This window comes from Patiria miniata, unplaced genomic scaffold (assembly GCF_015706575.1).
Source record: "Patiria miniata isolate m_02_andy unplaced genomic scaffold, ASM1570657v1 HiC_scaffold_17, whole genome shotgun sequence".
NCBI classification, from domain to species: domain Eukaryota; kingdom Metazoa; phylum Echinodermata; class Asteroidea; order Valvatida; family Asterinidae; genus Patiria; species Patiria miniata.
In genome coordinates, this window is record NW_024037055.1 from 788,444 (window position 1) to 812,280 (window position 23,837).

Consider the following 23,837-nt stretch of genomic DNA (forward strand, 5'->3'; position numbering starts at 1 on the left):
TTTTGATGTATTTTCCCTTTAAAACAAATATGCCTTATTAAATAGAACAGTAAAGTTGAATGAAAAAGAATTGCTGTTTGAAACAATAAAATACTAATTACTATAATTAAAAGTTTCTTTTATTTTGAACCCCTGCACCCCCCCCCCCCCCCTCTTCCCCCTCCCCCGGGCAATTGTCCCATCATGCGCATGATCGTTCAATCAATTCAGGTGAAAACCATGGGTTTCAACAGAAAGGAACAAAATAACAGACATTTATTGATGTACAATGTAAACACATTTTAAACATCAAAATTAGCCATAAACTAACTTATTACTCATTGGAATTCCAAATCCCCTTCTTGTCAGATTAAAAAAACACCCCCATGCCAAAAATGGAATAGTCTACAATGCTATACGCGCGTGCAGGTTGGGTATAGACAATTGTTTATTACAGGGTAGAAATATTGAAATCCAAAACTAGGGTTGAAGCTCTGTTCAATTAAACACGAAAATGACAGTGAATTTCATCAACATGAAACATAATACATCATTTAGAATCATATTATGAAAGGGGTTTGGCTGTATGTGGTACTTGGACAACCGCCATGAACTCGACATTTTTTTTTCAAAGGTCGTCAAGCCCATCGTGCATAGGCACACAAAATTGCATTGCGCTGCAAACCGCTGTGCTCTAACGAAAAACGGCAGTTTATTTCATCAAGAACAAACCCTAAATAACCTAAATATCCCTGAATTGTACTCCGCTACCCCTCCTTTTAGATATTATGGACCAAAATATTCAGGTATTTTGTGTTTTTTTATGCGCGATGGCAAAGATGTTTGGCGATTTTTTCTTCACCTCTGACCGGCTGCGACAATCAAATTTGTTGAAGTTGCTGCCATATTGACTGCCTACGTCATCAGTCTCCCACAATTCCCTGTGATGACGTTTTCAATGAATAATTTTGAGAGTTTTGGAGATCGCGCGAGACTCGAAAAACAAGATGGCGGCCGCCGACAATTTTATGACCGGCCGTACTTGTTCTTAAACCTGACAAAAATTATACAATTTATTTCAAACTTCAGATAAAAATATAACCAAATCTGGAAATTTGAGGGTCTAATCACTTCTAAAATGCAAAGAAAAGTCCTGTTTATGCATCAGATGAATGGATGGTGGTGGATTTTGTAAAGCGTATTTACATGGTGACAGGCGTGAGTAAAGAAGACTGTCGGTAATATGGAGTCGCTACCATTAGCTAGCTATCCACTAAGTTTCATGATGATTGGAATTTACCTTATATGTGTTTTCAAACATCGCATTTTTGATGACGTCATGATGACATCATGATGATGTCACACATTTTTAAAAGTTTTGTGCATACCTTAACAAAAATAAAACAAAAAGAATTTTGAATTTTGCATGTTGCGTTTATGAGATATGGCTCAAAAATCCAAAAATTCATATAAAATCACACGATGATGTCATCATGACATCACCTCAATTTCTACATATATATCACATCCCGGTCTACCTACAGACTGAGTTTTAACCCAATCGGACTAATACAGTTCTGTGGATAAAGGACTTCAAAGTATGCATGTTTATGATGACGTCATGTGACCCATGATGACGCAATCATGACGCTATAAGGACAACGAATATGCTTAATTTGAATGATGTACCGGTACGACAAAGATAAATTATGCCAAAAGTGGCATTTACAAAAATCATGTACAAAGTCTTATATGGCATTTAGGAACAAAAAGAAGAAGAAAGAAAACTAGAGATCTATGTTTGTTTGCAGCAGAACAAAGGGCTTTTCCGAATTATGTTTTTTCTGTTTGAAATGCATTATCATTATTTTATGCGCTGTTGTTGTCTTTGTCATTTAGATTTAGGACTTGAAGACTGTACACCTTTAAGATGATGCACTGGGACCCATTATGACATCATCATGGCTTCTGAGCTGGCTGTGCTCATAATTGTTATTGTGGTTTTAGTCTGTACCAAGTTTGATGCCAGTCAGATGAATAAAAGTGCTAAATTTAGTAAGCAGAATAAAATTGTAAATATTTTTTAAAAATCGTAAAAAAATCTACCGATAACGTGATCATGACGTCAATTCAGATTTTGTGTACTAGTACCCACCCACCTGAGAGGGGCCTCGTAGCCGAGCGGTTAGAGCGTGGAGCTACGGAGTGGAAGGTTGGCGGTTCGAATCCCATTCAGACCAAAAACTGGAAAACTCTCTCTGACGACCCAACAGTAAAATGGGTACCTGATTCGTTCAGGGAAGGTAAGACGGCGAGAGGAGAGGACTGAGCCCTGCCACTCATATGCCGCGTCCAAGACACAGTGGACCTCTAACATCCCACTGCCCCTACGGCCAGTAATGGCTATGGGATCTTTACCTTACCCACCCACCAAGTTTCATGACGACTGGACATTCCCTTATATGTGTTTTAAAAATTCGCATTTTTGATGATGTCATCATGACGTCCGACATTTTGCAAAATGTGTACATTATACCTCTTGCCTAACATTAACCTAATGCAAAAAGAATTTTGATTTTAGCATATTGCGTTCGAAGGATATGGGCAAAGGCTTCAACATTTTAAAAATATATATAAAATTACATGATGATGTCATCATGACGTCGCCTCAATTTTTATCTAACACATCCTGGTCTACCCCCATTCCAAGTTTCAACCCAATCAGACGTATCGTTCATGAGATAGTAGGGGCTTAAAGTATGCACATTTACGATGACGTCACTTGTGCCATGATGGCGTCATTGTAACAATACTTGGCAGTGGTCGTTATTTGATTGTTTTTTTAGTCTGTACAAAAGTTTGAGGCCAATCGGATTAATAAAAGTGTTAAATTTAGTAACCAGAATTAAATTGTAAATATTTAACAAATCATAAAAAATAAATTGATAACGTCATGATGACGTCAATTCAGACTCTGCATACTAGTACCATTATCTAGCTATCCACCAAGTTTCATGCTGATCCGACTTTCCCTTATATGTGTTTTCAAAAATCGCATTTTTAATGACGTCATGATGACGTCACACATTTTTCAAAATTTTGTGCATATACCTAAATTGTATTACCCAACAAACATAATACGAAAAGAATTTTGAATTTTGCATATTGCGTTCGTGAGATATGGCTTAAAGGTCCAAAAATCCGAAAATTCATATAAAATCACGCGATGACATCATGATACACCTCAATTTTTACCTATAACACATCCCGGTCTACCTACATACCAAGTTTCAACCCAATCGGACTTACAGTTCTCTAGATATAGGACTTAACAATATGCACATTTAGGATGACGTCACGTGACCCATGATGATGTCATCATGACGTCACCTCAATTTTCATCTATAACGCATCCCGGTCTACCTACATACTAAGTTTCAACCCAATCGGACTTACAGTTCTGTAGATATAGGACTTTACAATATGCACATTTGTGATAACGTCACGTGACCCGGCATGATGACGTCACCATGACGTCACTCTTCGGGACACAACTTTGCGATAGGGACTATGCATGTGGTAACTTTGAATGATGTACGACATAGATTAATGCCAAAAGTGGCACTGAGAAAAAAACGTGTACAAAGTCTATAGGGTTTAGGCGACAAAAAGAAGAAGAACTAGAGATCTATGTCTGTTTGCAACAGAACATAGGGCTTTTCCGCATTATGATTTTTTTTATTTTATCAATAATACGTCTCTGACTATGCATGAACATAAAATCTGTCAAAGTTAGCCGAAAATCGGCTAAAATGGTCACTATGATCAGGATTTGACCTCAGCAACACGTGCGCTGCGGGCTGACTGACATACGATGTATGTGCGTATGTACAACGTACGTGCATGTACATGTACATTGTGGACGTCCTGTGCATGTTTTGTCAAAGTTAGCCGAAAATCGGCTAAAACGGTCACCGTGGTCAGGATTTGACCTCGGCAACACGTGCGCTTCGGGCTGACTGACATAAGATGTATGTGCGTATGTACAACGTACGTGCATGTACACATACATTGTGGACATCCTGTGCATGTTTTAAAGCAGAGGTATTGTCAACCTAAAGTTTTAAGCGTGCGCAAGGCATGTTCGAGTTCGCTTATTGCCTCGAAGCTTTGAAATGTTTTAGACCTACCCTTAAATCGACAATTAAAGTAAAAGCTAATATAAAAACTGCCATGGTTGATTTTTCAGGAATTTTCAAAGGAAAATGGGTCTTTTCATTATAACTTCCGATCTGATGACGTCATACGCCTAAAACTTCTCACACGTCTTAAGGGGGTCAAGGTCATCATATACACCAATATTTAGGCGATTCCGACAAACTTCGCCACAGACATCTATTCAAAACACATTTTTGCAAATTTTTTACCTGTCGCTAGAGGGCGCTCGAAGATTGCATGACGTCATCGGTAGATGATTTGAAGAATACTATTGGACAAGGACTAACACCGTTGAAAGCAAGTTCATATCTATTACCACTTTTAAATGATAAGCCACTTCCGGTTTTGGCCCTTTTCGACCGGAAGTAAGGGTCACGTGATTTCACGCACACTGAATGAAATAAAGACCCCAACCTATTCTACCACTTGCCGGCAACAGAATGCTGCGGACGCGTACGGTTGATATTTATGCATTTTTGAATATTAAAAGTGTCACAATTTAATTGCCTATAAATAAACACCGGATGACATCATCATGACGTCATCATTACACAATGTTGTTTAAATTAGGGTCTTTGCTTGGACAAAGATTGGTGTAAATGAATTACTGGCAAAGAGTCAAAAATGCCCTTTAAAAATCGACAATTTTTTTTAAATTTCTCTGTACAAAGTCTATGGGAAAAATTAAATATTCAAAAATCTATAATAAATTAGTCGATGACGTCACCATAACGTCAATCTGCGGGACACTTCTTTGCTATAGGGACTATGCTTATGCTAACTTTGAATGATGTATTATGACAAAGATTAATGCCAAAAGTGGGGGCCAGAAAAGATGTGCACAAAGTCAATGGCATTTTAAGTGGAACAAAAAGAAGAAGAAGAAGAAAAAAAAGAAAAAAAAAACAGAACAAAAACAAAGGCTTTTTCGCAAAATTGCGAAAAAGCCAACGAGAAATCTATGTCTGTTTGCAATGGAACATACGGCTTTTCCGCATTATAATTTTTTTTCATCAATAACACATCCCTGACTATGCATGTACAATGTTTTAATCGAATCAGACTTGGCTTGAACAGGTTCCTGTATTGAAAGAAAATGTGACAATTGTAAATTTATCAAAATGTTTTTCCTCACAAACTTTTTCTCTGTATGACCGAAAACACAAAGTATAGTATACAGATACATGTATACATGTGTTGTACGGTCTAAATGCACCATTTGTTGTCTAGTTTTCAAGTGAATTTTCCAAAATTAAACCAACTGTCTTCATAAAAAGCACACTTTCTTAGCTGGATATATCCCATCTATAACTAAAGACAACTGCGAAACAAAACGTACATAAAAAAGGAATTTAACATGCAAGACATGAAACAAATTAGCATCCTCGAAACGAGCCACCCCCCCCCCCCCCCCTGAAATTATATGTGTTCGTGTGCATGATGATTTGCTGTAAACCGTCCTCCGCCCGCGTCCAAGCTACCGGTACACAGTGGTTTAAAACCATATGTGACCCAGACATCAGTATATTCCAGGACTTTAAACAGTCAAATGTCCTATAAAATACATCAAGCATGTTTAAATACCATCTCTGGGTACAGAAAACTAGGTTGGCTATCATCTAAAAACGTAACTCACCGAAATTGTCAAAAATTGGAGCTAAATTTCAAAAGAGGGCGCTATTTATCAATGGCGCCCTCTTTTGACGATTTTGGCATTAATGATTATTACACGTCCATATCGCTTCTCATCACTGACCGTACCGGCACGGAAGCCAAACATTTTGTTGTTGTTAATTTTGGATTTACTATGTTAAATAAAGATTAAACCAGTTTAATCTTTATTTAACATAGTAAAGTTTTCAAGTGTGATTACTTTTTACTATTTTTAATAATATATTCCCTGTGATAAGGCTATTTATTTGCAAAATGTTATCATTAATCTTACTATTATTTTCTGTTGTGTTTTACCGTGGAAATCCGAAAACGGTGCTCTTAAGTGGTGCAGCCGGTATTTGTTCCTTCTTGCTAAAAGAAAACCTGTAATTCTTGAGACTTATTTGTGAAAACAGATAAAATCATATATTCGGCCACTGCTCTTACAAAAATGGCTTTCCTCAATTCATCTAATATCACGCCCGTTCTTCTGCTGCTGGCGTGGTCCCACTTCATCTAGGGGATTAATTCTCGGGCGATCAAGCTCAGCTTTGGGAACATCAGCTTCATCCCCTTCTGACATAATTTGTGAAATCCATAGCCTCCACAACAGTAATTGATAAAGAGTCAAGCATTTGTTTTTGAGACGGCTCTTTTTCAAAACTTACAAAATGTTCATAAAGCAAATCTGGTTGGTTTTTGAGAGAGCATCTGCGGTGGTGATCTATTAAATTCGGCTCATATCTAATTTTCCTTTCATTTTCTTAATCACTTAGCAATGTTCAGTGTAATATGTAACCTTCTCCTATGTTGGTTGTAGTCTATTATTAGTTCTTATATAATCCGGCCTCTTCTTCCGGCCGATCCTTCTCTTTAGATATTTATTCCACGTCTCATTTAGAGGGTGGCGTATTTGATTGTGCGATCTTCTTTTCCGTTGCCAAATTAATGGAACAGATGGAGTGGAGGAGTCCTTGTCATATGAAGAAAATGGGGGACGTAAGGGCTTGGTTTCAGAAAAGTCATGCAGAAAAATTAAAATAAAATTATCAGAAAATATTATGATCTCAGTGTTTACATAAGTCATTGTCGATGCTTTAATCACAATGACAGCTCTGGTCAGGAGTTGTGGCTGGATGTTATCATCAACAAATCAGTCCTTGAAAGTATCTGGCTTCCCTTTGGGAAAACACGTTTGGTTGGCTGAAATGGTGTTTAATGGTTTTCCTGGCCTTGGCAGGCCTAAGACATTTTATTACAGTTACAAACACCAGGAACATGATGTTGTCGTTTGGCTGACCACGCCCGGTGTGGGCCTACACAAAAACGTTGTGCGAAAAATATAATCTTTCATCTCTAATTCTATCTACATTTTCCATGAAAAAGAAAACCATTAACAGCTCAATTTTTTCAATAATGGTTTACTGTAAATCCCACACGAGCCCTGAGATTTGAACCTTCTTACACAGATTTCCGAAGTGCAAGCGATGACACCGAGCCCAACACAGCGATCACGCTAGACAAATCTCAACAATAGAGGGCGCTGTTCACTTTGTCGCCAGGGACAGCGTTTTACGTTAAATCCCAGCCGAGGACTGCTTACAAAGTTGATTTTCTTCTGCACAACGATGCATTGCGCGACTTTTCTTGTTGATTATATTTGTAGCCAAATAATCAGAGAACCAATTTATGAAGAAAATAGACAATTTTACCCAGGCCGTTTATGGCCGATTGTAGAAATGTATCAGCGAACATAATCTGAGTGTCTTTTGCTTTTTTGGGTACTTCTACATAATTTACCGCAAGTTTTCCTCGCAAATTTCTGCACTTTCTGAAACACTTTGCATAACAAATGTTATATTAGCTGAAAGGGTACTAAACAAGCTACAAGATGATGCACAGTTTTCTATCTGAAGATATAATTTCGGTATAGAAAAACAGTTTTTTTATTGTTGCACCAATGTGCCTACTGTAATCAGTCTTCACCCTCTTAGTTTTGTGTAGTTATGTACCTGAGTGATATAAACGGTAAAGATTTTGAAAAAAAAAAATTTTTATCTGCTATAAATTAACTCATTAGATACAACTTAACTAAATTAAGGCATAATATTAGGGAATTTTTTTGTGTGTGAAATGTCTGGGTCTTAAACCACTGTGCGGTAATAGGCAGAAAACCTACGAAAATGTCGCCACAAGGACTAGCACAAGCTAATCAAATGAAAGCTCGTAGCTTTCTTTATCGATGTGTGGTGATCATTTTTTGTCCTAATCTAGTAAATTAGTCATGGCGAAGGAACTAAAAAAGAACAACAAAATTCATCCTCAAAATCACACCCCAACTTCTAGTTCTAGTGAACCAAATTCTGCCAAAATATACTGAATCTATTACTGAATCCTCATATCATTCAGAAAAAAAAACGTTCATTTTCAACAACCATGCATGCCATCTTGGAGAACTGCTACTTCTTTTGTAAACGTGTAGTTCGTAAAAACAGAGCTGTAGAACTCTCGCGGCCGATTTGTGCCGAAGCCCTGCAGATAAAGGTCGGGATTTAACCTCAGCAACACGTGCGCTGCGGGCTGACTGACATACGTTGAATGTGCGTATGTACCGGTACAACGTACATGTACATGTACGTGCATGTACATGTACATTATGGACGTCCTGTGTACATTGTGGACGTCCTGTGCATGTTTTAAAGCAGAGGTGTTGTCAACCTGAAGTTTAAAGCGTGCGCAGGGCATGTCGAAGTTCGCTTATTGCTTCGAAACTTCGAAATGTTTTAGACCTACCCTTAAATCGACAATTAAAGTAAAAATTAATATAAAAACTGTCATGGTTGATTTTTCAGGAATTTTCAAAGGAAAAAAGGTCTTTTCATTATAACTTCCGGTCTGATGACGTCATCATTTTTTTTCGCACACAGGTGTTGTCTGCATTGAGGTCATCATACACCAATTTTGAAGCGATTATCGCAAACTTCGTCACAGACATCGATTGCAAATTCATTTTACACTTTTTTCAACCTGCCCGTAGAGGGCGCTCTAACATGTTATGACGTCACCGGTGGGTTTTTTTCGTAAAGTACAATCTAGCCACAGACTAACATCGTTGCAAGCAATTTCACATCTTTTTCCGATTTTAAATTATAAGGCAATTCGAGTTACTTCTGGATTATTCCATTGATTTCCGCAAACGTCAAGATCGGGTCTCTCACGGCTGATTTTATACTGATTTCCAAAGATTGAATCTATTAATCTTTAACGTGACGTCACGTGACCCATGGTGACGTCACGATGACGTCACTCTTCGGGACACAACTATGCTATAAGGACTATGCCTATGCTGACTTTGAATGATGTACGACAAAGATTAATGCCAAAAGTGGCGTTGAGAAAAAACGTGTACAAAGTATATGGGGTTTAGGCAACAAAAAGAAGAAGAAGAAGAGGAAGAAAGAAAAATCTTAACAAAAAGAAAGGCTTTTCCGCTACTTAGCGGAAAAGCCAACTAGAGATCTATGTCTGTTTGCAACAGAACACAGGGCTTTTCCGCATTATGCCTTTTTTTTTTTTATCAATAACACGTCCCAGACTTTACATGTAAAACATTTCACAGTAGGCCTACATTGTATACGGTACAATAATTGTTTAATTTAGCATGTAGCGTCTGTGAGATATATTATCGATCAAAAGAAATAAATCCATTTTAAATCAGACGTGTCGGACTACTTTCGTACGCAATTTTGACCCATTTGGACTGATAGTTTTCTCAATATGAGACTATAAAAAATGCATCTTTATGATAGCGCCACATGCCCTGCGATGACGTCATCTTGATAACACTTGTCAATGCACATTTTTGCATTGTGGTCTTGGTTTGTACCAAGCTTAAAGTCAATCCAATGAAAGGAAGTGTTAAATTTTGGATGCGGAATGAAATTGTAAATATTACAAAAATTATTAAAAACCATGCGATAACGTCATGGTGACGTCATTTCGGATTTTGCATACCAGTACCATTATCTAGCTATCCACCAAGTTTCATGACGATCAAACCTTCCCTTATATGTGTTTTCAAAAAACGCATTTTTGATGACGTCATGATGACGTCACACATTTTTCAAAATTTTGTACATTACTTATTACATGTACTTAACAAACATAATACAAAAAGAATTTTAAATTTTGCATGTTGCGTTCAAGAGATATGGCTTAAAAGTTTCAAAAATTAAAAAAATCATATAAAATCGCACGATGACGTCATCATGACGTCACCTCAATTTTTACCTATAACACATTCCGGTCTACCTACCAGTGTTGTGATTGAAAGTTAGGAATCACTTGTACCTGCTTAATTGTGTCATGCGAGTGCTCTTTGTGTTTGCTTCATGCCATAAATTACAACATGGCAACAGAATTTGTTATTGTCACAATCAATTGTCACAAAATATTGTTAAGCTACTATAAAGTGTAAATCTGATGAAGAAACTCTAACTTAGGAGTACGACAATTTGTACTAGTTTTTGCAAAACTTGAACATGTTGAAACTTGACAAAAGTAAAAAGTTAAAGGTGGATGTTTCATCTATTATAGGAACTCGGACCCTAAACTCCAGAGCCACCCCTTGGTTTCAGCAATGACCACTAACGGATATTTAAATGCAACTTTAATTTTACATTGGACCTCCTTGTAAACCTGATTCGAAAAAAATTTGGAGCAAGAAAATATTGATTTATTTTTTAAAATTTCAGTCATGGAATATAGATTTGTACATGTAGACCAAAAATAGTAGGTAGCCAGATATGGATTGGTCTGCCCCCCCCCCCCATCACTCTTTGTGATTCTCCTTCCAACCCTGCATGTTTGTGTGTCCCCTACATGTTTGTTTCTTGTTCCTCTGTCATTTACCCCTGAAGAAGGCCTGGCTAAGGCTTAAATGTAATGCCACTTTATTTTTGTTTAATGTCAATAATGTTACATATACTATAGAAGATTGATGAACCATATTTGCCTGATCATCTTCTGTTAATCTGCCCGCCGACATCATCGTCATAAGCCTTTTAGAGAAAATGGCCGACACAATAAAAGGGCGCTGTCACAAACTGAATGTGGTGGGCGAGATGTACTTAAGTTTTAGGATTCATGGCTCAGTGCGCACGCCTCTCTGTGTTTTGTACCGTGCCATCGTATCGCCCGCATCGGCTACTTTGCTGGGCAATTTACTTGAATATTTTAGTGATTAACAAGTACGACATATTGCCAATATATTAATTAGGTTTTGGGCCTCAGCCCAACACCTATTGTTATTGTAAGAATTTACTATTATTATTTTTATTATTCTTCTAGACACATTCTTCTCCGGAACTGTTTGTCAAACTGAAAACATATATGAACTTCAAATCAAATCAAATCAAATCAAATAATCTTTATTATATCCCACTGGGGTAATTTAAAATGCTCGCATACAGTAACAACATCGACACATTTAAAACACAGTTACATATACAATTGCACGAACAATAAAAACGAACAATCAAAATGATAAAAATGTCCTTATATAATATCATATTAACGCTGGAACATAAGATTGTGATGTTTTATTGCACGAGGAATGAAGGAGGATGGATGTCGGTTTGTCGCAGCATATGGCACCCGCATACGACCAGACCTTGGGATCAGCTGTTCAGCAAGCCTATCATGAAGTGGGTGATTTTTGTCATTCAGTAGCATAGTGAGCTTGCCGATCACCAGATCCTCATATGCTGTGTCCACTAACGGCCGCGACTCCCCAAGAATCCTTCCTGCTTGTTTTATAATTCTATCTATGCGGTCTTTTTCACATTTCCCAACATTTCCACCCCAACATATCAGACAGTAGCCCCAAACACTAGCAACCACAGTGTCATAAAAAGTTGCCAGAATTTTACGATCAACATAGAACGAATTTAGTTTCCTAAGGCAGAACATGCGAGAATTAATTTTTTTCACAATGAAATCCACATGTTCATGCCAACTCAATTCATTGTCAATTACGACACCCAGATATTTGTAACATGTGACACGTTCTACAACACTGCCTTTCAAGGTAACAGGTTCTGGTAGGCGACGTGACTTCCTATAATCTATAACCATTTCTTTTGTTTTATAGACATTTAATTTGAGATAATTCGAATCACAGTAGTTGACAAATTGTCGAAGTTGATTTTGATATAACTGATCATCATCCTTACTAACCAGTCCAATCATCGCAGTGTCGTCGGCAAATTTAATTAAAGGGCATGACATTTCAGAAGACCGACAATCTGATGTATACATGTACAAGGAAAACAGGAAAGGAGCCAGAACCGTACCCTGTGGAGCGCCAGTATTTGAATAAATTGAACTAGATTGCGTGCCAGCAGCATTCATTTTAACATACTGCGAGCGATTTGTCAAGTAGTTTAAAATCCAAGACAAGAGCGACTTCGGTACTTCACAATGGTCCAGCAATTTTTGAATAAGCATGTGTGGCTGAATAGTATTAAATGCCGACGAAAAATCAAAGAACATCACTCTAGCAGAATTACCATATTGAGCTCGTTCTAAGTGAGCATATAACTTATCCAAAATGAGTAAGATAGCGTCACTACAACTACGATTTCTCTGATAGGCAAACTGCATAGGGTCTATAAAACTAGATACAAAACCACCCAGAACACTCTTAAACAATCGTTCACACACTTTCATTGGTATGGCTGTTAAGGCCACTGGTCTGAGATCATTCATGCATGTAATATTAGAATTCTTGGGGATAGGAATAATACATGAGCACTTCCAAAGTCTTGGAATGGACCGGGTACTAAAAGACAAGTTAAAAATTACAGTAAAAATTCTTGAAAGCTGACTCGAACATGATTTTAAAACCTTTGCAGAAATTCCATCTGGCCCAGCGGCCTTGGAAGTATTTAGTTTTAGAAACTGACGACGCACATCTTGTTCAGAAACAATCAACTCATAAGGATCGGAATCATTTTGTAATATTTCATGAAGGTTTTCGACTTGAGCATGAAAATCACACTGATCAAAGCGGTTATAAAATTCATTTAACTGATTTGCATATTCAACTGATGTGTCCGGCAATTGAATTGTGAATACAAGAATGCAAAACCCACTGAAGATGTGCTTTTTTGCAATTACGTCATCATGACGTCATCATGGGTCACGTGACGTCACTTCAAAAAATAATCAATTTAATCTTTGAAATTCAATATAAAATCAACCGTGAGAGACCGGAACTTGAGTTTTGCGGGAATCGACATGATAATACATGCTCTTCCTTTTATCCTGTGGGCGTAAAATCACGTGACCCTTCTTTCCGGTCGAAACCGGAAGTGCCTAATAATTTGAAAATGGAAAAAGATATGAACTTGCCTTCAACGGTGTTGGTGTCTGCCTGGATTGACCTTTCAAAAAAAATAATGGGTGACGTCATGAAGAGTTGGAGCGCCCTCTAGCGGCAGGTTAAAAAACGCGAAAAACGCATTTTCACTTGATGTCTGTGGCGAAGTTTGCGGTAATCGCTTCAAAATTAATGTACATGCTGACCATAATGCAGACAACACCTGTGCGCGAAAAAAAATTGATTACGTCATCAGACCGGAAGTTACAATAAAAAGACCTTTAAACCTTCAAAAATTGCTAAAAAATCAACCGTGATAGATATAATCAAGATTTGGCTAACTATAGCACAGTTAAAATAGCTTTGAACTTTCTGGTAATGACGTCACAATGACGTCATCAAGTATCATATAACAAGCAATCAAAGATTTCTAGATTTAATCTTTGAAAATCAATATAAAATCAACTGCTGCAGATTTGATTTTGTTTTTTATAGCAATCGATACAATATTGGAGGGTCTTCATTTTTGGTATTAAGTGCAAAATCATTTGACCCTTCCTTCCGGTCGAAACCGGAAGTGCCTTATTATTTGAAATTGGCAGAAGATGCGAACTTGCTTTCAAAGATGTGAGTGTCTGCCTAGGCAGTACTGTACAAAAAATTTTACAGGTGCCGTCATCAAATGTTAGAGCGCGCTCTTGCGGCATGTTGAAAAATTCAATAATGGATTTAAACATGCATATTTTGAGTTGATGTGTGTGGCAAAGTCTGCGGCCCAACACCGTGTGGTTGTTCCTACAACCTCTAGTAGTTTATTGTGATGGCCGTTTAATGGAACACAATTCTTCTCGACTCATGCAAATGCAATTGACATTTAGGAAGGAGACGAGGCAGGCAATTAGACTCTATTTTTGTGTGACCATGGCAGTAGCTCAATTTGTGTTTATCACAGATGAAAAGATGAATACATGGCGAGTCAAAAAGAAAGTGACCGTATGATTAAAAAAAATGGCACGCTCCATTTTGTAAAAAATATAATTGGGATAAAGAACATGTTATTGAGTATAGTAACTGTGAACATTTCACGTAATTTGCATACTCTATTCCCAAGTCGTGTCTATTTAAATAAAGAGATCACAAAATTCAGCTGTCCACCACTAATACCAATTTAACGGTCTACGAATTGATGAATATCAATTAATAAATGTAATGATAAAAAATAACAGCGTTGCTGTTGAAACCCCTCAGCCAGAGTCAGGTTATCATCCGGGAACCATTAACATTTAACTCACCACGGTGACCTTGACCTTTGACCTTTTGACCCCAAAACCAATCCCAACTTGCCTACTCCCAAGGGCAACACCCTACCAAAGTTAGACATAAAAATCTTATTTCTAACTCAAGTTATCATCCGGAAACCATTTACCTTGAATTCACCATGCTGACCTTGACCTTTGACCTTGTGACCCCAAAACCAATCCCAACTTGCCTACTCCCAAGAGTAACCCTCTACAAAAGTTAGACCCCAAAATCTCATTTCTAACTCAATTATCATCCTGTAACCATTTATCTTTAACTCACCATGGTGACCTTGACCTTTGACCTTTTGACCCCAAAACCAATCCCAACTTGCCTAACACCAAGGGCAACCCTCTACCAAAGTTAGACACCAAAATCTCATTTCTAACTCAAGTTATCATCAGGAAACCATTTACCTTTAACTCACCACGGTGACCTTGACCTTTGACCTTTTGACCTCAAAACCAATCCCAACTTGCCTACTCCCAAGGGTAACCCTCTACCAAAGTTAGACACCAAAATCTCATTTCTAACTCAAGTTATCATCCGGAAACCATTTACCTTTAACTCACCATGGTGACCTTGACCTTTGACCTTTTGACCCCAAAACCAATCCCAACTTGCCTACTCCCAAGGGCAACCCTCTACCAAAGTTAGACACCAAAATATCATTTCTAACTCAAGTTATCATCCGGAAACCATTTACCTTTAACTCACCACGGTGACCTTGACCTTTGACCTTTTGACCTCAAAACCAATCCCAACTTGCCTACTCCCAAGGGCAACCCCCTACCGAAGTTACAACCCCAAACGACATTTTAAACTCAAGTTATCATCCGGAAACCAAGCTACCCGGACGGACGGACGGACGGACGGACGGACATACATCCGGACGGACGGACGCCCTAGGCGATGACAATACCCCTCGAGCCTCTCGGCTGAGGGGTAAAAAAAGCGTTTTCCCGCCTCCACGAATAAAGGAAAAATTGAAAAGGAAAATAGAAACAAAATCACCAATATTTCTAGGGAAAAAGAGTTGAATTGTTCCCCATATTCAAAATACAAAATCTGACGGTAAAAATAATGTTTCAGTCTTGATTCATAAGATTTAAATCTCAGTTGTATTTGGAATCAATGAGGATGGCTATAAAGTGCTTGTTTCAACAGATCATCCCACAATAAAAACGAGAAATAAGAAGAGGAGCAATGGTTATTGGACTATGCCTCACTCACTAGAAAGTGAAGAGAGACATGTCCATTAGCATCACACTGCAGTCACATTTGCCCTAAACTGATTTTTTACTTAACCCTAAAATGGCCGGGGGCGGAATCTGCCCCCCTCACTTTTTGGCTGGTCTCAACTCGAGACCAGCCAAAATATCGATACCAAGACCGAGACCACAGCTCCCGAGACCGAGACCGAGACCGGCAAAAAGTGGTCTCGAGACCGAGACTGAGATCGAGACCAGTCTTGAGACCTACAACACTGCTACCTACATACCAAGTTTCAACCCAATCGGACTTACAGTAATAGATATAGGGTCTTAAAGTTTGCACATTTGTGATGACGTCACTTGACCCATGGTGACGTCACGATGACGTCACTCTTCGGGACACAACTATGCTATAAGGACTATGCCTATGCTGACTTTGAATGATGTACGACAAAGATTAATGCCAAAAGTGGCATTGAGAAAAAACGTGTACAAAGTCTATGGGGTTTAGGCGACAAAAAGAAGAAGAAGAAGAAAGAACAATCTTAACAAATAGAAAGGCTTTTCCACTACCGGTACTATGCGGGGAAAGCCAATCAGAAAGAAAAATCTTAACAGAAATAAAGGCTTTTCCGCAACTATTCGGAAAAGCCAAAAAAAATTGTGGAAAAGCCAAAAAAAAAAAACCAGAATAGGAAACTAGATTTGAAACGTTTGTGGAAAAGCCCAAAAAAATAAAAATAAAAAAAATAGGAAATAGATTTGAAACATTTTTCTGTTGTCCGGGGGGACATAGCACATCCTTCTGAAAAAAATAACATATTTAGCGTTCCGCCTTTTTAAAAAATAGGAAGTGGGAGGCCTCTTTTTCCCCCCTCCAAAATGGCCGCCCGACCGGGCAATTTTTCAAGATGGCACCAGGTTGTTTTTTTTAAATGGCCACCATTGGACTCAGGAAATTACATAACAGCTTTATATGGTCTAGTTGCAACAGATGAAGAGGACAAAATGATGTCACTGTTGAAATTTTTTTATTTTTTGGGTTAAAAAAAACCATAAATAAACAAGTCAGGTGTGTTTACAAACACAAATGCCCCGCAACCGTGACTGTTCCCATGACATAACACCACTCTTTTAACATCAACTTACATGTACCTTGGTCACATGGAACGTTCATTGACAGCATTAGTGTCTTCTGTACGTTTCATATGAATTAATCCCTAATCCCTATGATCTCAGAATAAATACAAGATTTCTATTGTTTTAGCCACTGTGACCCTTGACCTTTCGACCCCCAATGCGATAGGCCTATTTGGATTACCAAGAACAATCCACAAACCAAATTTGAAGTTCATATGTAAAGTATATCTCAAGTTATCACGCTGACAAAATTTCTTTTGTTTTAGCCACTGTGACCTTGACCCTTTACCTTTTGGCCCCAAATGCAATAGGCTTCTTAGGATTGCCAAGGACAATCCACAAACCAAATTTGAAGTTCATATGTAAAGTATTTCTCAAGTTATCGCGCTGACAAAATTTCTTTTGTTTTAGTCAGTGACCTTGACCCTTGACCTTTCGGCCCCAAATCCAATAGGTTTCTTAGGATTACCAAGAACAATACACAAACCAAATTTGAACTTCATATGTTAAGTATTTCTCAAGTTATCGCGCTGACAAGATTTGTCCGGACACACACACACACACCCACACATACACCCCCACCCACCCACGGAAGGACAAGGCAGAAACAGTATGCCCCTTCCGCTTTGCCGCGGGGCATAAAAAGAACACTGATGATGATGTCATTGGGTGTCAAATTACAGGCGATTTTCGCTGAAAAAATGACCATCTTCTTTCACCTGTAACGAAATAATCGATCGTGTTCATAGTATACACTATAATCAGATGGACCATTAATTGATAAACATTTTTTTGTGTGTACGTGAACTCAATTGACATTTACTTCTGGGTCTACCGGAAGGTCAAAGTTAGGTGAATTTAAGATACAGAAAGAAGCCTCAAAATCAAAACGAACCACATTTCTTCCTTAAATGGTTCACGTGATGACGATAAAACCTAGATGGAACTTGAACCCTGGTCAGAAGATGTGATAAAAATTGTGACGTCATCTGGATGTCATCGAGTAACAAATTACAAGCGGGTTAACATCAAAATTTGAGAACTTACTTTAATTATAACTTTATAACGGAATAGAGTAATTAGCGAGTTCTCATTTTTTGTTGTTTTAGACATTGCCACTGGCAATAAATTTGATTACCAGGCGCAAAGCCTTTTGACCTTTACTTCCAGTGTAACCGGAAGTGCAGGTTGGCGTAGCGGTACTTTCCTCGCCTTCAACCGCTGTGACCCAGGTTCGAATCCCGGCCGGGCTAATTTGTGGATTAGGTTTTTTACAGTCCCAACCTGATTCCGTGGGTTTTCCCCAGAATATTCTTCTGGGCTTTTCCTCCCACCTCTAAAATTGTAATTTCTTCTCATTTACTTCTCTCTACAGGTTTCTTCAGGCTTTCGAGCTTACAGCGCCTGTGGCGCTATTTGGGGAATCCTTGGTTTCAGTACCAGAAGTAATAAATAAATAAATAAAAATAAATAAATAAATAATTAAATATACATTGAAACTTGAAAACGGAAGCATTTTACTACAGTTTGCAACTAATTAGTGAGGAATGTCCAACACAAACATAGGCATGATGACGTAATTACATGGAAGGGCGACCTCTAGCGGTACGTCAAAAGATAGATGGAATTTTTGAACTTAAAAACCATTCGTTACAATTTTACAAAATTGCCTCTACCGTAGATATTCTTTGTACAACCTCAAAGAATTTTGCAAGGTTTCAGAATCGTGACATCATCTGAGTGGAAGTTATTGTATGAGAAGTGAAAAAATGATCGCTTTTCTTTCCATGAAATTTAAATTCGTCATTTGATCCGTGTCCACTATGTTCCTACTTCATACGTACAACGTACTTCATACGTACAATGTACTTCATGAACTTTTAACTTTGCACTCTTATCCTCTCTTAACTAAATCAGTATTCATTTTGCGCATTTTAACTTATGATGTTATCAAACCGGAAATTCCATGTATTTCTACATACAATTTCTATACTTACATTTGTCATACTCCAAAAGATGTGTTTTTTTCTCCACAATTAAAAAATTGTACTTCTCAGACATGTCAGAAGGTTAAATTTTCGTGATCCTCTTTCTGTTACGATATTCACAAGTACACTGGGCACGTTCCTATGAAATTGTTGCCTGATCATCCTGCGTTTGTAACTCAACAAACGCATATATCTCTAATTTAGATCTGTACTTCCAAATGTTATGTTAAATGTAATGGAAAATTGCAAAATATGAACTTGATTGATTGCAGTGGTAATTAAAAAAATACATATATATATACTGAACTACATATATACATGTACATGTACTAGGGTAAAAAAAGACAATATGTCGTGTTTTGTTTCGGACGTTACATGATGTTAACATCTCAATCAGATCATCAATTTCTACAAACTTTGCTAAAGTTGTATCTGTTTGCTTTGTTATTTTTGACAAAACCACATCAGTACAGTCACAGTACCTCATGTAATAATTGAAAAAGTGCGATCAATTTTGGCATAAAACTCTTACAAAAACTTGATATTAACGGTAACTGATGGGGCAATTCCACGGTTAGTTTCGTTACATTTTAAGCAATGTAACACCACTGTTTGAACGCTTATTTCAACATGAGTGGCTATCAATTCTCCATTTTTGCAATATTACTACATCTTTATAAGTACTGTGACCTATAACACAATCACTGAAAAAATTATTTTAAAATGTTTTGTGAGTGTAATGAGATATGCAATCTTGGTGAGTTACATGTACATTACGAAATACGGACAAGGAACAAAATTACGCGTCTTTGCATAAAAAGTTTCCTCAAATGGAATACAGCTGAAATAAAGGATAGTTTTCTGTAATTAGCAATGGTGATTGCCACCAAAATAGGACCGAGCACTTTGATTGACTAAGAATCAGGAGCATATGAATATCAGTATTATACCTGACCTCTCAGCGCGGTGCAGTGCAACCTTCCCACGAGTGTCATATTTCACTGATGTACGTGGACTTGCGTGGTGAATGTCTCAACGGCACTATGCAACACAACCTGGAGCAAATCAATTGCTTGAGGGGTCGAAAGATAATTCCTGGGTCGTTTGGAACATATTTTTTTATTCGAAAAACAAGATTTGGATATTATATTTTCTATTTTACCAAGTGTGGAGTTTAATATCTTACTGAAAATCGTTCAAAAAAGAGTGAGAATAAAGAAGCGTGCATTGATCAAGCATTTTGTTGTGAACTGTATCCCCACTCTCATAATGGATGCTTCCGCAGCGATTTAGCCGGGTTATCATTGGCCCTCTCTATGGAAAAATAATGCATATTATGTATTTCGCTGGGTGCATAAATGAATAACCATCCAAATTCATATTAGTCAAGTCGTTAGACCTGTTGGATGCATGCCGGATGTAAACACAATACACAGCGCTAACAAGCACTTTGCTACTAAATATTGGCGGACACAATTTGTTCATGTGCCAGCCATGACTGCAGACAGTGAAATCGGAGCATACAACCGCGGAGCTATAAGAGCCTCTCCATAAACTCTTGCATTTTGTGTTTCCGCACACTCAATAGGCCTTTTACACACACAAAAACATGACAACACAAATTTTGTGCAATTAGACATAATTTGTTTTCTGTTATAAAGCATAAAATACTTCCTTATAGTGAAAATAAATTGGTAACCAGCCCAAATACAATGCTACATGTATGTTGCTTGTGACTGATTCTCATCTCATTTTTGCTCAGCACACAAGATTACTAAGCAATAGGCCCCTAGTCTTCTTGATTAACAGAGTCTCCATGAAGTTGGTCCCCACTTGCTGTTTGAAAAGGAGCTATCGTGACTATTGGCATTTAACTTCAGGCTGGATTTCTACTTATGACGGTGAAACTTATGACGGGACACACTGTGCATATTCTACCATAGTGTTTAGAAATAAAGCTTACCTTCTTTTGTTAGTTTAGTCAGGAGTATTCTCAGACATTCATACTTTTTAGCATTTGCAGCTTCATGAAGTGGGGTCCATCCCCGATTATCATGAATGTTGACACTAGCCCCTCTACCAATCAGCTCTCTCAGAACATTAACATTTCCTGTATGGACGGCTGCACCTACGGTCGAGCAACGATCAGAATAGGCCTCTGTGAAATCCATTTTCAACTGGATACAGTGCTCAACATCCTACACACAGACATCAAGAGCACAAAACCCTGCAAAACAAAGTCAGGCCAACTTTAAATTTGTTTGCAGGACAGAGTGTATGTGCACTTCAAAACGTGTGACACCTCTCCACAGAAGAGTTTTTAAGTTATCATTTGGCTAAGAAAAAAAACAGTCTGGGAAAAAAATCAGCCAAGGCTGCAATAGATCTCCCTAAGGGGTGCTCATGATGCTCATGACATCAAAAATTCGCAAATAGACGAATTTCCAAAGTCATGAGCAATATAAGCTGGAGTTACTCAAGCTAGTGCTTACCCACTTGCTTTTGTTCTGAAATGACTTTTTGCAATCTCCTCGTAATTTCATTAATTTTAGTTTTTAAGATTTCCCAAAGAACTTCTTGGCTTTTCCGCAATTTTTTTGGGGGGAGGGGGGGGGGCCTTTATTTTTTTTATTTTTGGGACCCAAATCCCATAGACTTTGTACACATTTTATTCCAGCCCCCACTTTTGCCAATGAAACTTACATAGGCAAAGACCTTATGAAGAAGATTGACATCATCATGATGTCACCATGGGTAACGTGACTTCATCTTAAATGTGCATATAAGTCCTATAGAAGGCTATATCTAGAGAACTGTATGCAAGTTGGACCGATTGGATTGAAACTTGGTATGTAGGTAGACCGGTATGTGTTAAATCTAAATGTTGAGGTGACATCATGAGGATGTCATCCTGTTTGTAGAGTTTTGAATTTTGAAGATTATCACCATATCTCTTGAACCCAACATGCTAAATTCAAAATTCTTTTTGTATAAGGTTTATAAGGTCAAAGGTATCTTTTTGAAAAATGTGTGACATTGTGATGACGTCATCAAAAATGCGATTTTTCAAATCACATATAAGGGTAAGTTTGATTGTCTTGAAACTTGGTGGGCAGGTAGATACTGTTTTTTATATGCAATTGCCGAATGATGTCATAATGATGTTTTCAACCTTTTACATTTTCTTCTACTAGTTATCAAAATTTGACCTAAAATGCAATCAAATTGATCACTTCAAACTAGGGAAGGACAAAGACCCCATGGTCAGGTTGGGCCCTAGACAATGGTCTTGTGATGTCATCTTAACGGTGTATATTTCAAAATGTTATCTTATATTATAGAGAACTGTAAGTCCGATTGGGTTGGAACTTGGTATGAACATAGACAGGGACGTGTTACAGCCAAAAACTGGATGATATCATGATGACATCATCATGGGTTCCGATGCAACATCATATAGGTGCATATTTTAAAGTTCTACCTAGAGAACCACAAGAACAGCTAAATAAGCCATGCCGTACATTTATATTCAAACCACAAAAGGCATGAACTCACACACAAAAATGTGAAAAAGCCCTATATATTCTGTTCTTCAAACAGACATGGAGATTTAGCTTAAAATTGATTTGTGTATTACATGACAATGGAACAAAGGGTGTTTTTTTTTTGCATTCACTGAATAATTGCACATGCGCTGCTGCCAACCATAACTTTATCCATAGTTTTCCAAACTATGGTTTAGTACATGTCATTGCATTAATCATATACGTCTGCGGGAAAAACCTGCAAGTTCCTGCACAAAATCAGGGCAAAGAGCTTTGACATATAGCCAGACTTGCAGCAAATCTGTTATTTCAGCATCAAAAATCGTTTCGCATTTCCAGTACCAGTACACTCTTTGGCGGTGATTTTATCCAGTACATTGGAAACTAAGGCCTTTCTGCTGAGTTGTACCGGTGTCACATGAAAATCCGACCCCTATTTCCCTATTATTGGTTGATCCCTCGCACGTGACAGGTCACTCTCACAAAACGATCCTAAAAATAGCATAGTATCGTACTCACGCGTGCGCAGTACTACCAATGAGTCCACATTTCATGGAGTCGGATATTCACACTACACCGGTATGTAACAACAACAAAATAGCTTTTTGGCAAATTCTATAAAAGATAATATCTTTAATACTTTTTCCTTATCTTTCAAATTTTCCTGCACTGTGTCTGCCACAGGTACCGGTAGCATTTATCTTTTAACATTTATATGGAATGTACAACATTTGCTCTTGCTACATTTTTCAGTAGTAACGTTTAGGCCAAAAAAAAATACTCGGTCTCTGGTCAGCGCGCTCGTCGATTTTAATCATGCGCATCAACCTTTTTTTTTTCCAATTAACACGGAAGCTACAACAGCGCCCTCTATTTCCTCACCTCCTCAAACTTGTGTACCAAGGAGCACCAAGGAATGGGGAAATTGCACCAAGGCAAATGATGAAGGGCACCAAGGCAAATTATGGAGGACACCAATGTATAATGAGGACACAAAAAAGCAAAATAGTACCCACCTCGTCTGTACAATTCAAGCCACCAAAAAAAACACACACAAAAAACGTGTCGCCGCATCAATTCCGGAACTTCGGTCTGACCAGAGACCGATTTTTCTTTTTTTTGGCCTTAACTAAAGGTTTGCCATCTCCGGCTAAATATCTGCCTACTCGTATGTGTAATCAATTGCAAAGAAAATGCGGAAAAACTAATTATGAAAATTTAAGAGCAACTTTTGAAAAACAAGCAAATTTTCCTCAAGGCTGGTCAGCCGACCAAGCATTGGACAAAACCCAATTTTCTTGAAAATGTCAGCACACCAGGAGCCACGATTTTATGAACTTCTGAAAGATTCCCATATCTGGCCATCACTATCAGTATCAGCCATCAGAAAGAGATAATAATTAATAGGCTTATGTTCTAA

At 37.9% G+C, this 23,837-nt stretch overlaps 1 protein-coding gene across 7 annotated transcripts in view; it reads right to left on the reverse strand.

Moving 5' to 3' along the window:
- Positions 1-23,837, reverse strand: part of LOC119723313 (ankyrin repeat and SOCS box protein 3-like) — a 70,049-nt gene that overhangs the window by 42,289 nt on the left and 3,923 nt on the right. For 4 of the 7 annotated variants that reach the window (XM_038193868.1, XM_038193867.1, XM_038193865.1 and 1 more), the window contains exon 2: positions 20,836-21,099. In XM_038193868.1, coding sequence (XP_038049796.1) covers positions 20,836-21,043 — 208 coding nt within the window. In that variant the 5' untranslated portion in view covers positions 21,044-21,099. Of the gene's footprint in view, positions 1-7,315; positions 7,380-19,827; positions 19,945-20,835; positions 21,100-23,837 lie in introns of those variants that run through there. The other 3 variants (XM_038193870.1, XM_038193871.1, XM_038193872.1) reach the window with 3 other exon arrangements.